Here is a 16,806-nt window from a genome sequence, read left to right on the forward strand (position 1 = left end):
ACGAGACGAGAGTCTCATCCGAGAGAGATGATCATCTCGTGTTTTAAAATGAAAGGTAAAGTCCGTATCGCGCCGCACATAACCGCTCCTATTCTTTACTGAGCAGCCGATCGAATTGGACCACGCGCTCGCTCACGCACGAGCTGGAAATTTGACAGCCGCCTCTGCATGTGCGCTGGCGTACAACGCACGGCACATGGCGAAGACGCCCGCTACGATATATATATAGCATATAACTCTGCTGCAGACTGCAGTACGCACGGGATCGACGAACGAACGAACTTGGCGAAGGTTGCGATTGCACTACGCTGCTCAATAGTATATATACCTATAGGTATATAATACCTATATATATATATTCGACTGCACTGCTGCTGCTGCTGCGAAACAGTGAGTATGCACACTTCATATTACATATATAGCTATTCGCTATGCGCGCAAAAGACTGCTGCACTCGTAGCTGCGTCGAGAGCTCGAGTCTTGATTATTTTTTTTTCGACAGTTTTAACGGGCTTTTCGTTAATTTATCATTTGTTTTACCTCGATGGGACGTCTCTCGTTGCGTTAGTTGCTCGTTTTTTGCATGGCATTCGCCGTGTCATAGGTGTCCAAGCGATCGGCTCGCCTAGGTACACGCATCGTTAAGGTTATTTCTCGCCCCAAGTGCGCACTTTTCTTGCATTTTTTTCTAACAATTCGCCTGTTTTTTCAGGTGACAGAGTTGCATCAGGCCCACGTGCACGTGCTCGAAGCAACTTCGATCTCGTGGCCGTCCAAGGCCCAACCTCTCTCTGTCCAAGACCGAATTTATAATTAGACGAGATAATTGAATCTCTCGTTGCATAATTCATCTGTTTATTGCATATAAATCCAAAACCGGACAAAATGGATAGCAGTAGTGATAGTGACTTCGACGATGATCCAGATAATATTGAAGTTCCTGGAGGTGGTGCGAGTCTTGCCACGTTGAAACAATTAGAACAAGTGAGCAATAATTATGTAGATGCTCCTCCTTTCAATATAGGGGAGCAACAATTGGAAACAGTGAACAATGGTTGTGTCGATGCTCCTCCTCTCAATATAGGAGTGCAACAATTGGAAACAGTGAACGATAATTGTGTTAATGTTCCTCCTCTCAATATAGGAGTACAACAATTGGAAACAGTGTACAATAATTGTGTTAACGCTCCTCTTGATGTAGGATTGAAACAATTGGAAAAAGTGAATAATAATTGTGTCACTGCTCCTGTAATTTCAGGGAATAGCAATGGTATATTTTTCAAAAATATACCCAGAACTTTGCCAGATAATAAGTTAAAAATTACATTGAAACCAGTGACATCAAAAGTCTTGCCAAGCATTGGCTCTGTAGGCAGTTTTACAGGTAAAACTGTTAACATTGATGGTAAAACTATAAAGCTTGCAACAAACAGCAAGCCTATTATGCTTAATGTGGCAGGTAAAACTTTAACACTTGCAGGAAAGCCAATTAACTTGGGCAACCACAAACTGAAGCCCCTTGGTGGAAAGGCAATTTTCAATATCGTTAACAAATCCTCAGTTTTACAACCCCAAAATCTTCCTCAACAACCTCAAATTCGTATCCAACAGACTCTAAATCATCTTCAAACACAGCAAATTCGTATTCAACAACCTCAAGTTCGTATTCAACAACCTCAAGTTCGTCTTCAACAACCTCAAATTCGTCCTCAACAATCTCAAATTCGACTCCAACTACCTCAAACTCGTCCTCAACAATCTCAAATTCGTCTTCAACAACCTCAAGCACGTCCTCAACAAGCCCAAGCTCGTTTGCCAGCCGCTCAAGCTACTGCTGCAATTAATCCAGCATTATTCGAAGAGGAAGAAGAAGAAGAGATGGCAGTGGCTGAAACATATGCAGTCTACAAGCCATCTAAGCTTAATTGTAAGAATAGACATCCAGATCCTGTAGTAGAAACATCAACATTAGCAAGTGTAGAACCTGTAGATATAACTTATAAACTATCGATACCAGAAAGAAATTTATCTTCACTGCAATTAGAATCTATAACATATGCTTCTCAGCAGCATGAACATTTGTTACCCGATCAATCAAGGGCAGGATTTTTCATTGGCGATGGAGCTGGTGTTGGCAAAGGTAGAACAATTGCAGGAATCATATACGAAAATTATCTGAAGGGTAGAAAAAAAGCCATTTGGGTATCTGTATCTAATGATCTTAGATATGATGCTGAACGTGACTTGAAGGATATTAATGCACCTATACCTATTCATGTACTCAAAACATTTAAATATAAAAAAATAGAACACCAATATGGTGTAATATTTAGCACTTATTCAGCTCTTATAGGCGAGCAGAATCAACAAAATGGGTATGCTAAAAATCGTTTGAAGCAATTAGTAGAATGGTGTGGAAAAAAATTTGATGGACTTATTATTTTTGATGAATGTCACAAAGCCAAAAATCTCTTTCCTGCTGGAGGAGGTAAATCGACGAAAATTGGAAAAGCAGTACTAGATTTACAAAATGATCTGCCAGATGCAAGAGTTGTTTATGCCAGTGCCACTGGAGCAACTGAACCCAAAAATATGGCTTACATGGTTCGTCTAGGCCTGTGGGGTAAAGGAACACCTTTTCGTGAGTTTTCTGATTTTATCACATCAATAGAAAAACGTGGCGTTGGAGCTATGGAAATTGTGGCAATGGACATGAAACTTCGGGGCATGTACATTGCGCGACAGCTAAGTTTTCGTGGAGTTTCATTTGAAATTAAGACGGTGGAATTGACAAAAGAATTTGAAAAAAATTATGACAAAGCTGTTGAACTCTGGGTAGATGCAAGACAGAAATTTGAAGAGGCATTCAATCTTTTAGATGCAGAGCACAATATGAAAAAGACTGCTTGGGGTCAATTTTGGGCTTCTCATCAACGTTTCTTCAAATACATGTGCATTGCTGCAAAAGTTGACTGTGCTGTGAAGATCGCACTTACTTCTAAGACATTAGGCAAATGTGTTGTTATTGGTCTACAATCAACTGGTGAAGCTAAAACACTAGAACAAATTGATAAAGATGATGAACTTAATGATTTTGTTTCATCTGCTAAAGGAGTTTTAGAATCTTTGGTGACAAAGCACTTTCCAGCTCCAAATAGAAGTCATATAAATAAAATTCTTGAAAAAAATGAATTACTTAACAAAATAAAAAGTAGTACTCCGAAAGCGATCAAAAGAGCAGCATCACCAATTAAAACACCAAAAATTGATTCTCCTAAAAAAATTTGTCTTGACAGCTCAGAGGAAGAAGCAGAACTTGTAAATTCTGATGACGGTTCAGATAGCAAAGAAGATTCAGATTTCAATGATTCAGATGATGACAATTATTTTGGTAAAAATTCTGATTCTGATGACGATGAAGAATTTTGGATGGTTATAAGAAAGAAGAAAAAGAAACAAAAGAAAAAGAAGAAACTAAAATCAAAAAAATCTAGTAATAAGACAGATGTAAATACAAAACCTAAAGAAGAATTATCGACTAACGAATATTTGAATATGATAACAAAAGTGCAAAGGCCCACTATTCAACAACCAACCAAAGTTATACCACCCACGCCACAGCCAAGAAATACGTCACCAAAGCTACAGCTACAAGATACATCACCAAAGGTCAATAATCGAGATGACAACATTAATCGAGCTTGTCAAATGAAGGACGAGCTATTGAAAAAAATTGAACAACTTGGTCCTGCACTTCCACCAAACACACTGGATCACTTGATCAATGAACTCGGAGGGCCTGAAAATGTTGCTGAAATGACAGGTCGCAAAGGCAGAGTGGTTCAATCGGAAAATGGCGCAATTTACTTCGAATCGAGAAAAGAGAGCGAGTGCTCGTTGGAAAATTTGAACGTGTACGAGAAGGACGAATTCATGAACGGCAATAAACAGGTGGCCATCATATCCGAAGCAGCGAGCAGCGGCATATCTCTTCACAGCGACAATCGAGCCGCGAACAAGCGGCAACGCGTGCACATAACTCTGGAGTTGCCTTGGAGCGCCGATCGCGCCATTCAACAGTTCGGCAGGACTCATCGATCGAATCAAGCCAACGCGCCCAAGTACATCTTCCTGATCTCGGATCTGGCGGGCGAGCGCAGATTCGCGGCCACGGTGGCCAAGCGACTCGAGAGCTTGGGAGCTTTGACGCACGGCGACAGACGCGCAACCGAATCGCACGATCTGTCGCAGTTCAACATAGACAATAAGTACGGCCGAAGGGCGCTGGAGGTGACCATGAGATCAATCATGGGTAAGGAGAAGTCACTCGTACCGGAACCGAAGGACTATCCGAATTTTTTCCAGGAGGCCAAGATCGGTCTCTTGGGCGTTGGTCTGGTCACGATGAACAGATTCGGATCGAACGTCGAGTACCTTCTCGATAAGGATTACGGCAACATGTCGAAATTCTTGAACAGAATTCTCGGCCTGCGCGTGAGGCTGCAAAACACCCTCTTCCAATACTTCATGGACACGCTCCAGGAAATAATCCTTCAAGCCAAACGCGCCGGTGAATTCGACCAGGGAATCTTGGATCTCGGCGGCTCGTGCAAGCGAAAAGAGCTGGTGAGGTATTACCGCAGACACTCTACCGGTGTATCGCCCGCCGAGCTTCACACTCTGGAAATGGAGAAAGGTATGAGCTGGGCCGACGTGTTGAACAAAATTCATCACGATCTCTACACGACTTCCTACGACTTTTACGTGAGTCGAGTGTCGAGCAACGGCAAGTGCGACGTGCAACTGGCCGTGTCCACGGACGGCTACGACACGAGGTGGCCGAAAACGAAAAAGAATCAGATAATCTATCATCCGAGCGTGGGTAGAAAAGCCCGCAACGACTCGATCGCCGATCTGGAGAAGAAATACCGCAAGGCCGACGTCCAGGAAGCCAAGAAGCACTGGGAACTGCTGTACGAGGGCTCGAAAACCATGTGCCGTCACGTGTATTACAACGGCAGCTGCAAGCGGCCCCAGGAGTGCGAGGTCGGCCGTCGCCTCAAGACCTACCACGTGCTGTCGGGCTCGGTGCTCAGCGTCTGGAGCCAGATCGAGCACGTCCTGTCCAGCCAGAGTCAGAACAACGGCCACCACCACGGCCTGGGCGGCTACGAGCGAGACTCGCGCATCCAGGTGCTGCGGCTGCAGACCGACGACGAGAAGAAGATCGTGGGCACGGTCGTGCCCAAGTCGCGGCTCGCCGCCATGCACCAGATCCTCCAGGACGGGGCCGTGAACATCGAGCGTGAGAAATTTTAAGCAAGGGACCCCCCGCTCTATTGTAAGAAAATATCACTTTAGCATTAGTTGCTAATTGTTCGGTTCTGTTTATTTGTATCGTTAGACAAAGACAGACAAATTTGTGTTACCTGAAAACATTTTACTACTAGTACAATTATCCTTTTTTATTTGAAAGTTAGTTTTTAAAAATATTTGAGTATTCGTTCGGCATTGATTTCGGGCATTTATCCGAGCCCCCCACTATACAAAAAACTGTTTGTAATTTAATTTTTTTTTTATCATGGCTTGTGTGCCTGTTGAATGAGTACTGAAAATAAATGACATTTTTGATATAATCATGAGTTTCTATTGTGTAACTTTTATATCCGTTTCTTTCAACCTTTTTGACAATCTATTCATGTGTATTATAATTGATAATTTGTACAGCTACGATTGCTGGCCGTCGCTAACATTCTTGTAACTTCAAGATGCCACTGAAAAAAAATTAATTGACAGAGATAAGGACTCTATAGAAGCACGGGCGCCTGTATCGCCGCAACAATTATCTGCAATGTACATTTTTATACAATATACTGCTGCAGCTAGAACTCGACATATGAGTGGCACTTGAGTATTCGATATTACATTTTCATATGTAATGAATTTTCACAATAATGAACATTATAAGAGAATGTTACATGGAAAACTTGTTTGACATCTCATTGTAACTTTTTCGAGAGTAAGTTTTATTATTTCTTTTTATTGTGCAATTTCAGTTATGTAAATTTTGAAGACTGAATAATATTTTCAATAGCAGACGTGCTTCGTGAATAAATTACAATTTAAATTGTCAAAATATTTAATCTAAACTTGAACCATTGTTAAATAATAAAGTTTTTTAAATTTCTCCAATAATAAATAATCATAAATTTCGAAGATTTGATTGAAAAATCCCGTGTCTCGAGAACTTGATGATGAGATAAGAGGACTGCAAAGAATCATATTTTATCGCTGATAAAAAGGTCGTAGACTTATTAATTTCATAGAATCAAAACAAGAAAAAGATTATCAAGCGACTTGGCACACTCGAAATTATCGATACATATCAAATCTGCATTGACTGCACACAGAGAATAGCAGCAGTGGTCAGAAATGTCGAAATTTGAAAAAGGCGCGAAATTCTGGCGCATCGTTCACACCGGCCGCGCCGCTAGCGCTAACGACGTGCGCGCGTTGCGTGGCCACGACGAGAAGCAACGGAGCAGACGCCGTAAAATTCATATTTGATCCCAAAACGTAAGTGACCGTTACTATATGTGGTAAGCACGATCCTCGTATTTCTGCGTTTGTTCAGAAATTTACCATTGTTTATAGCCGAAAAACAATACGTAAGTACTGTCAAAGTCAACTTTAACGCCTGTAGCACTCGTAGGAATTTGAAACAATCGCGCACGTCACTATTTTCAGTTAGATTTTTGCGGGAAAAAAGTCTGTATAAATACACGTTGCATTCGAATATGTCCGGAGTCCGGAGCTACGGTTAAATTTTGAACAGACATTTTCCTTTTAATCGACTTAAACTAAGCAAGAAAACTGCTTGAAAGAAAGATAATTTCGTATGATTTAGCCTCGAGTAATTGTTTAAATTTAAAACCTTAATAGATCATCAAGTATCTTCTAGAATTTTCTGGGCCAATATCTCGGATATTGCACCCAGCAACAGGTCCTATGCTCTATCCTTGTGGTGGTGGTAGTGGTGGTGATGGTGGGAGGCACATCTGTTCATTTAAATAATATTTGCAGTCTCCAGTTAGTGCATAGTTAGATTTACATTGTTGAGTGATTCGAATGTAAATATTTTTACATAGTGTATTGAAATTTTGTGTAAAAACAATACAAAAATTTAAAAACTTTTTGCAGAATCAACATCTCAAGAAATGGCAAACAATATCTATTACTCAGATAAATACTACGACGACGTCTACGAATACAGGCATGTGGTACTGTCCAAGGAGTTGGAGAAGTACGTGCCAAAAACACATTTAATGTCGGAGCAGGAATGGAGAGCCCTTGGAGTGAGGCAAAGCGAAGGATGGGTGCATTACATGACTCATCAACCCGAACCTCACATTCTTCTGTTCAAAAGGAAAAGAACCACTCCAGTAGGCGAAGAAAATTCGTAAACTATTTTCTTGAAATCCTACCTAATTTTTAAATTGTGTCTGTTTTTAATTCATTTTTAAGTTTTAATTTTAAATAGAAGGTATTAAATGAAAGTTTAAATATAAGTTTTAGAAATTTTTTATGATTACTTTTATTGCATACTTTCGTAAGTGAAGAAACACAAAATTGTACAAGCGATGATGACTATTTATATCTCTAAATAATTTATTGTCCGTTATCTGTCAATCAAAACTTGAATATTTGATGCAGCATAGATAAAAAAAATATTCTAAGAGCTTCATTGTAATTTTTTCTAATTAATTTTAAGCAATTGTAAAAATTCAAGTTATCTGTCAATCGTGTGCTGTAAATCTTTTTCCAGCCAATAAATGTTACTACATTTAATGTAATTACAATGTATTCATTAATGAGTTCTTGAAGAACAGCTATATGATCAATGAAATTTACTTACAATAACATCAAATCTATTACTCAAAATTAGTAGAGTCGTTTATTTTATATTACTTATTATAATGTAGATAAATTCAGTAAAATCCACACATTGGCCAATTTTAAAGAGAACATCAACAAGCCAAGTTTACATACATCTAATTTCACGTTTTGTATCGTACACTCTCTAACGAGTTAAGCATCTTCATTTATCTACTTACTTATCGTGTATTTACATATCAATTTTTCATTGTACGGCTTTCATCGATTATATTAAAACGTCGCTTTTATCATGGCACGAGATTATTTTCTCCAAAACATTGATCACTTGTGTCCACACGAGGAATCACACGAACGTCGCTTTATAATCTCGTTGCACAGCCAAAACAAAAAAAACAAAAAAAAGGAGGAGGAAAAAATGTCACATTGTCTCGTGCGTTGATTTTACAGTTGCACTGCGGTGACGTTGTCTCCGTATATCGTAAGCATTATTATAAGGCATACAGAGAGGTGAAACCTTGAAAGAAACGAAGCTGCCGAAGATCGTGGCGCGCGTACGTCGCGTGCGCTCGGGGGACCGCCGCAGCTCTCCCAAAAAAAAAACAAACAAAAAGTAGGAGAAGAGAGGATGCTGCGCGCTTACTCATTGAATGTGCATCGTGTGTAAGTATATTATATATGGGCAGCTGCTGCCCGCGGTGCGTAATGCGTTTTACGTTTAGGCAGCATCTGCTGCCACCTTTCTTCATGTATAATTTCTTCGGGTCTTTCTTCTCGACCGCCCGAACGCGCACTGATAATGTCACGAGGAAAAGAGAGAGAGAGAGAGAGGAGATACAGCAGGTGCGATCTCTCGCGATTACCGAGCCCGTTCATAATGCAACTTGCGCGTTTATTCGCTTGTTTTTAAAACGTATCGATGACACGCGATGGGGCAATAATGATCATCTGGCGCGTGCGGTGCCTGTATAGGTATTCGAAATTCTCGTTTTTTTCGTAAATATCGGATATCTCGCTGGGCTATAGCGCATTATTACATTATAACAGCGACACGATATCGTGTGTCGTATACTGTGTTTATTTACACAAATTTTACCGTACAACAAGGGCCTATAGCAGAGCCAATGAGTATATACGCGAAGGTAATGTGTGTATAATACGAGTTTCGAAGCTAGAGCATGAATGAAGAGAGAAGGAGACTTGGAGCAAAAAATCTATTGTGTCTTTTCAACCTTGTGAATGGATTTCGAATCTATTCATATGGTAGGTATATGAGCTGCGTTGGCTCCTGCAAGTAGACTTCCATTTCGCTCGCGCGTCGTAGAACTTACAATATTCCGAAGTAAATTCCGCTTTTATTCGCTGAAACACGTATACGTTAATCGAGGTAAAACTGCAGCATGATCAACTCGATTAGTAATTCGTGCATCGACATTTCGTCGATCGTATGGTCGAGCTTTTTTTTTTAATTTTATTCGGAATCGAAACGATATCAAATTTTTTCTAAGCCACGCGCAGCCGCGAAACGTTAGGTAAATAAGGCCAAGGACACGACACCGCGCGAACAATGCCACGCACCGGCCCGCGCGACGATGTTCTTTTTTTTTTCTCTCAAGCGTGCCAGGCATAATTTAATTCCTCAAAAATTGTTTTTTCGAGAGCCAGGATCCACATATCGATCGTCGCGAATCATTCGTTTGGTAAAAAATGAGTTCTTAGAAAAAATATAAACACGAGAACAGGATTAGTCGTCGTCGTCGTAGTCATCGAATGCGGTTCTGCCGCTTCGTTATTAGGCACAAAGGTACGTAAAAAAAGATATATTTCACAATTTGCGAAAACACGAAGCACAGCGCAAAGCGAAATTGTAATAACGCTCCGAATTTGGCGTCGCATTTTTCAATGAAGCAAAAATGTAACGCATGTACATCATCGCGTATACCTATATGTATATAGGATTATCTCGCGCCGCAATAATGTTGCTCTGCGTAAACCGTCTGAAAGTCTCGCGCGATTTTGTCTAACACACAGTTTGCGCGTCGAGTGTCTGTATATCATGTGTATAAACGCGAGCATTGCATCATTGCCCGGGGCACGCTCAAGATTTGCGAGAGCTCGTATATAATAATTCATATACACAGTCTGTATGTGCGTGTGTATTCGGCGCAAGCCGTACGCGCTCTTATCGGAACATTTATAATTTTTCGCGATTGATAAGTGTCGAGAGAGAGAGAAGAGAGAAGGAAGAAAGAAAGAAAAAAGCTTGGCGTATGTGTATACATGATGTATATGAATGTGCGAACGCGCGTTACAGACATTGCTGCAAGAGACAACATTTCGTAACTTTCTATATGTCGAAAAAGCGCGTATAACAGAGAGAGAGAGAGAGACAGAGAGAGGCATATTTGTCGCTGATAACGATAAAGTCGAGCCTGCGCGCCTATTGGCGTATAATAAGCTTTTCCTCGCTCTCGAGTCACTCGCTCGACTCGCTCGATATTATTACTACACGTACGCGGGTTATACATTTTGCAAAACCGGCGAAAATCGTGGAAAAGCCGACTCGATCTCGCGGCTTCTAGATCTCTCGCGCACGATGCAGGCGCGGCGAAACATCTTCGTATACGCGTATAGATATCGCGAATATACGCGTATCATTGTATAGAAAAAATCGGTTGCATCGGGATCGCCACGAACCGGTTGGATTCACGCCCTTTTATACACACACACGCGTATAAATATCCGCGTCTCGTTCTCCGCTCCTCTCTACCGCTGCTTCCTTAGCTGATGCTGCAGAGCATAATATATCCTACGAGAATCGTACTCGAAGGAAAAGGATACGCGTGTGCGAGCGTACGTAGAGTCGCGCGCTTGTAGTTGCACCGAGAGCCGGTTTTCTCTCCGCGCGGGCGACGATTGCCCGGCACGGAAATCGTTATTTCTCCGAAGCACAAGGAAAGATATTATACGTGTTGGTGATGCTGCAGCGCAGTCCAGAAAACTAAGGTGCGGTGCTAGAGAGACGAATCGCGCGCGAAAAATACTGCAAAACGAACGTATAGCCACGTACGCATATTTCTGATTCGCTGCGAGATACGCGAGATATACGCGGCTGCATACACGCGTGCCGCAACCGTATAGCATAGGTGTACCGCGGGATCGTGTAACGTCAGCAGCTACGGCATACCTATATATGTATATTTTGTACAGAGGCGGACGCGCTCTTGACGCTGCTCGCTCGCTCGCTCGTTCGAGCCGTGCAGTGCAGTGCAGTGCAGTGCAGTTTTGCAACCGATCTCTCGCCACGGCTAATGGCTTCTCTGCGTCTTCGACCTCGACCGAGGTCACGACTGCATGTATAATTTCGTTGCCGCCGCCGTCGCGCATTCAAAAGCCGTGAACCACTCGCGCGACTTTGTCTTGCTGCTGTTGCGCTCCACTCCTCCTCGCGAGAGAATCTCTGCTGTGCAGTCTCGTTCCTTATACTCGCGCGTCTCTCCCTCCCCCTTCTACCTCTTGTCTCTCGTCTCTGGCACGTTTCGAATAATTCCTTCTTCTTTTTTTTTTATAATTATCAACGGCGAAAAGAGACAATCGTGGATCGGTTGCTGCGCGATGCTTTGTTTTTTTTTTTTTTTTTTTTGTCAGAAAAACGAGCGGCAGCGATCTCGTCGACAATTATTATTGGGAGCTGCGAATTCGCTGTTAAAAGCTCGTGGCATTAGGAAATCACTTTTATTGCATTATATTACAACTGTGTGTGTGTGTGTTTACGGCGCTCCAATACATCACGATTCTTTTCATACAATTATTCTCTTACATACGTATACATATCGATCTAATACAATAAACCTTTTAGATTTAACATTATTAGCTCACTTCTCTCTCTCTTTGGCAATCGCACACTGCAGCGGCAGCACCGCCTGTAAATAATATTTCGAAACGGCCAATTTTTTCCCCCGAGCCGCATACTCCCTATATACGTATTTCATTTCTACAATATTCTACCTCGTTCTGGCGAGTTATTTTAATTATTTTTCAAATAAGGGCTTCGCCGCTCGAAAGATGGAAAATCTTTATTTTTTTTTCTCCTCGTCGTCGTTTTCCTTCCCCTCCGGACTGCGGAATGCGGCGATCGGGTGCGAGTAGTAGTAGCTAGTCGATATCGACGCGGTGCCTGTTGCTTAATAACTCGATTTTGCAACGCGCGCTTATACATGCAGCATTTGAGCCCACTATATCCGCAACTTGTATTATTATATACCGAATGACTCCGAAATACAGACATCTCTAGACCGTTTAACGCCGATGTTTTTTTTTTCGTACGCGGAAGCGATCGCCGTCTTATACCACGTCGCAATTATGCTCTCGTTCACGAAAATCATCCTCGAAGCTTTATATATAGCAAAGGCTGCCCTAATAATTGTCCAATATACATGAATTCAGCGGACAACAAGTCATTCGGCGCATCAGAGAGAGAGAGACTCGTTTGCGGGCCCCCCGATCCGTATTAGCCATATCCGCCCCGTTGCTGTAAAAATTGGCCGGCGGCTGCAGGTATTATAAGCAAAGCCTATACAGCACGAGTCGGCGGGCCGACGTCAGTGGCTCTAAATCGATACGTACACACGGAGACTCTACATTTTCCTCCTCTCCCTTCGTCAAATAAGCTCTTTTTCTTATTTCCGGCTAAGGTTCACGGTTTATATACGTCTCTCTCGCTCTCTGTGTAGTAGGTATTATAACAAAAGGAGGAAGTGCATCCGGGGCCATGTATAACTCGAGCGCGCGCGGCAAAAAAGGTAGAAGAAGCCATCGCCGGCCTATGTGTGCGATATAAAAGCGGATATAGATATAAAAATCGGACTTTGTATCCGCGAGTATCGAGAGAAAGAGAGCCTCGAGTTTTCAACCGTTCAGCGACGAGCATCCGATCGACCGTACGAATAATTGACCCATATAAAGCTGGATAAATATAATACAATTGTATTGTGAGCTTATGGTCGAGTGATTCGGTGCGAACAATGATCATGATACGAGCGACGATACGACACGACATTAGCGGCAATTATATCGGCTTAATAATTGTCTCGAAGGCTATGTGTGTGTGTCTTGTGATCGAGTCAAACGCGCCGATTATACCGATCACCTCGCGCGCCGAGTATGATGAAATAGCTCACGGAGGAGTAATATCTCGACGAGAAATTGCGTAAAAATTTTGACAAAAAAAAAAAATTGGAAAAAAAATCAAACTCAATGAGTCGAGTCGAGTCGAGCGCGTTTGAAGATCGATTCGCGCGCGCGCGCGTCTCATTGTCTGCCCCAGAGTCACGGGATTCCGTCGATGTCTGGTTTTTGCGCAACTCGAACTCTAATAATTAGCATTAAAATGAGGATTTATGTAAATACGCAAATATTATACTCGAATGTATCGGTGAATTTGCGCGATCGATAGACGACGTGCCCGATTTCAATTACATACGATGATGATGATGATGCGTGGGTATATACTATCCGCCATCCGATAGGCCACTATCGCGCGATCGATAAATAATTGCCGTATGTGAGGCGTGTGACGCTGAAAATCTATATAGGCGAAGATGAGGCAACGCGATCAGGAAATCACAAACGACATCTCGTGCGACGCATCGTTCGCACGAGCGGCGCAGCTCCCGCAAAGAGTCGCTTTTTTAACGTTAGATCGCGCGAACGTAGAGTGCATCATCGCTATCCGGAGTGTATTTTTTCTTCTTCTATTTGGTTGACGAAGATAATTAGCCGATCGGGGCCCCCGAGATGACGGATTCTCTTTTGCAACGCTCGATACAGTTTTGCGCATCGCGAGTTATCCTTTTTTTTTTCTGCGCGCGTTGCTCAACCTTTACTTCATCATCGTCTTCTTTCTACTTCTTCTCGTTCTTCTTCTTCTTCTTCTCTTCGCTGTCTTACACGTTATTCTCTTGTACATTATAAACATGCAAGAATTTTTCTAGTGAATTTCGTGTCGCAATAATAAAACCGATCAAACAAGTGTATTATAACGTAATCGATTTTTTTTTTACATTTAAAAAATTCTGCAATTGTATATATACGCGAGAGCCGAGCGGCGAAAAAGAATGCCATCTATGCCCTCTCGCCGTCGCAGCAGCAGCAGTATTTATCGTAAAATGATTCAGAAAATTAACTCACTCAAATATTGATTCATGGCCTGTGCTTAATTGCGCAATCGCTCGACGCACGAGAGGAAAGAAAAAAAGGAGATTGTTGTAACAATATGTGTGAATCGACGCGCATTCACATAGTGAGTCATGTATACGAATCGAATCCGAATAGAGCATATTATTTATCGCTATTACTATAGCGGTTGGATCTCTGTGCGGCGGGAAATTTGAATTTTCGCGCATACAATCGTCAAAGGTCCTCGGAGTCGGTCGAGCGTGTCTTAGCGCACCGAGCGAGGTTTTATTTATATTATAATACGTTTCTCAACGTGTGCTGCAGCGTGTGTATACGTGCAGTGGGCCTCGCGATAGCCTCGTAGGTATACGTACGCTACATAACGCGTCGCTGCTTGTATTATATCTCGCGGTACACTACATGACATTGGAGCCTTCTCGAGCTCGGCTGCGCGGCGCGGGAGTTTCTCAAGCGATGCAAATTCAACGGTCGCAACCTTGGTTATAAAAAAAAAAAAAAGGAGAGAAGAAGAAGAAGAAGAAGAAAAAAAAAGAATCGCTGGATTCTGTATGCTCTTTTGCTCGGATACACAACCGAACTCGCGCGCGCGAGCCGAGAGCAAGGCTACGTTATTACGATCCGCTGCTGCTGCTGCCACTACTGGTTATATTTGCGACGATGATGCGACGACGACGACTACCGCGCGGCTATATTTTTTGGCGAAGAAAAACAATTTTTTTCCAACGTACTCTACGACGACGACGCGCGCGCGATTGTGAAATGCATCGCGCGCTCCGCTCGAAATGCAAAATTTCTGACTCAGCGGTAGCTCTGCTGGTCATAGAAAAAGAGAGAGAGAGAGACATTACGGAGCGTAATTTATAGGAATTTATACCATTCGATTATACATTATAATCGAATGTGTGGCGCGCGCAAAAGACAATGTGGCCGCGATCTCGAGCTGTCTTTTATTTTAATCGCGCGTGTGTGTGTCGATTCGCACGATTTTTCATTGTTTATAAGCGAAACTTTTTATCGTGCGCCACGCGAGTCAAGTGCGCGCGGTGGCGGCTCAGCGGCGCGTTCGGAAAAGTCCATGCATCGCTGTATAACAGCATGCATTTAAACATCGTTTTCCAATTGGCGAGAATCGCGCATTTTGCGCTAAATGCGAGAATCGCGAGACTACTACTACTACTACAAGTAGTAGCTGTGCGATGTAGCTGGAAAGAAGAAAAAAAAAAGTGACAAGGACAGTGTCAGTGGAGCGCGCGCGTACGTACGCGATGAGTTATACAAATAGTTGCTGCATTGCATCGCGGATTGCAGTATAGAGTTGCGCCGCGCTTTGCATCGCGCGCGCGCGCGGGGACACACTTTGATAATGAAAAAATTTATGGTAATCGCTTGCGAAACCAAAAGTCTCCGACGACGACGAGCTTTGACGCATTATTACTGGATCGCGCGCGATGTGCAAGGATTACGCGTCGCTTTATTAGTTATTTCGTGCGTACATCATCTCTCCGTACCGAGTGTGCGTGCACTTAGTACTTACCGATTTTTGTAGATTCAAGACCGAGCTCGTATATATTTTTTCACTTGCTACCGGTCTTGATTGGAACCCAAAAATTATTACAGCTCGCGGCTATATTCGTAGAAATAATCATCGATCGCATAGCATTAAAGTGTGATATTATAGGCCTACATACGGCGATACACGAGTGTAAATGGCTCGCATTATGTTATATTGTGTTCTGAGCATTGACCGCGATCTCTCTCTCTCTCTCTTCTCCTCCGCAGGCCGTACTATAATAAGCGCCTCTATGGTGTCACGCTCACACGTACAATACGCGGAGATAAAATGCGCGCATACAATAGCCTTGCTTTGGGTGACTCGCGCGATTCTCTTTTTCAATTCTGCCTATTAGTAGCTCTCGTCGTTTTCGTGATACTATACTTATTGCTCCGGTGCAGGTAGCACACGATTCGCGATGCACAAGTCGACGACGACAACGACAATTTCTTGAAATTATATTTCCATAAAATTATTTACGATTGCAATGCCTGTGTGTATCCTCGGCGCGAATTAACGCAGAGCCACTTCGTAATGTACATTAATTAAAAAAGATTTTTTTTCCCCTCCTCCTCCATTATCTTTTTTTTCCAGAATACATCGCGATCTTTTATGTGTCAATGTCAACATTATTTATATGTACATTATAAGCGCGTTACATGCCCGGCGTGAATGTTTTCAATTTTCAACGCGAGTGCGCACCATATTGTAAACTAGATTTCGGACAATGGGAAATTTCGCGTCTATTTTGAGCTTCTAATGCGTGCTTGTTTTTTAAGAATTTGAAGGAAATTACTTTTTTCTGCTTCTTCGCAATTTGCCCACGATTGCGAAATTTGTCGAAAACTTAATTAGTGGCCCGGGTCGATAGATTTCGTTAACGAATTTTCTCGAGTCATGGAAAATTTCGACCCTAATATTTTGTTCTTTTGTTGCACCTTGAGATCAAACTCGTGATCGCGCGATCACTGTGTGCTATTTCGATCCTCGCGATACTCATGCGATGCGTCGAGTTTTGGAATCCGGGCCTCGATTATATCGCCCGCGCGTACACAACGACACATTGCAGCAATAATGTTCGGTAAGAAAAGAGGGGTAATTGACAAATTCGGCACGAGTGGCGAAACTACCAAATCGATACGATACGTACATGTGTATTTCAA

At 42.4% G+C, this 16,806-nt stretch overlaps 3 protein-coding genes across 7 annotated transcripts in view; all 3 read left to right on the forward strand.

Annotated features, from left to right (window-relative positions):
• Window positions 1-63: 63 nt before the first annotated feature.
• On the forward strand, window positions 64-5,892 carry LOC106659179 (protein strawberry notch-like). Of its 4 annotated transcripts, XM_014381589.2 has the most exons (3): window positions 64-390; window positions 713-1,384; window positions 1,481-5,892. In XM_014381589.2, exons 2-3 carry the CDS (start codon window positions 886-888, stop codon window positions 5,317-5,319), a joined length of 4,338 nt encoding a protein of 1,445 aa, XP_014237075.1. In that variant the 5' UTR covers window positions 64-390; window positions 713-885; the 3' UTR covers window positions 5,320-5,892. The 4 variants fall into 4 exon arrangements, with proteins under 4 accessions (XP_014237075.1, XP_014237071.1, XP_014237072.1 ...); XM_014381585.2 differs by having other exon boundaries at window positions 713-5,891; XM_014381586.2 differs by lacking the exon at window positions 64-390 and adding an exon at window positions 431-646 and having other exon boundaries at window positions 713-5,891.
• Window positions 5,893-6,550: 658 nt separating this feature from the next.
• LOC106658824 (cyclin-dependent kinases regulatory subunit) lies at window positions 6,551-7,927 on the forward strand. 2 transcript variants are annotated; one of them, XM_014380950.2, is made up of 2 exons: window positions 6,551-6,668; window positions 7,201-7,927. In XM_014380950.2, the coding sequence occupies exon 2, from the start codon at window positions 7,218-7,220 to the stop codon at window positions 7,461-7,463; it is 246 nt and encodes an 81-aa protein (XP_014236436.1). In that variant the 5' UTR covers window positions 6,551-6,668; window positions 7,201-7,217; the 3' UTR covers window positions 7,464-7,927. The 2 variants fall into 2 exon arrangements, with proteins under 2 accessions (XP_014236436.1, XP_014236437.1); XM_014380951.2 differs by lacking the exon at window positions 6,551-6,668 and adding an exon at window positions 6,708-7,130.
• Window positions 7,928-9,076: 1,149 nt separating this feature from the next.
• Window positions 9,077-16,806, forward strand: part of LOC106659045 (tribbles homolog 2-like) — a 30,145-nt gene continuing 22,415 nt past the window's right edge. Inside the window, exon 1 of the mRNA XM_014381333.2 lies at window positions 9,077-9,156. The gene's annotated coding sequence lies outside the window, so the exon portion shown is untranslated. The remainder of the gene's footprint in view (window positions 9,157-16,806) is intronic.

This window comes from Trichogramma pretiosum, unplaced genomic scaffold (assembly GCF_000599845.2).
Source record: "Trichogramma pretiosum strain Unisexual culture from Peru unplaced genomic scaffold, Tpre_2.0 scaffold2, whole genome shotgun sequence".
In the NCBI taxonomy this organism is placed as follows: Eukaryota; Metazoa; Arthropoda; class Insecta; order Hymenoptera; family Trichogrammatidae; genus Trichogramma; species Trichogramma pretiosum.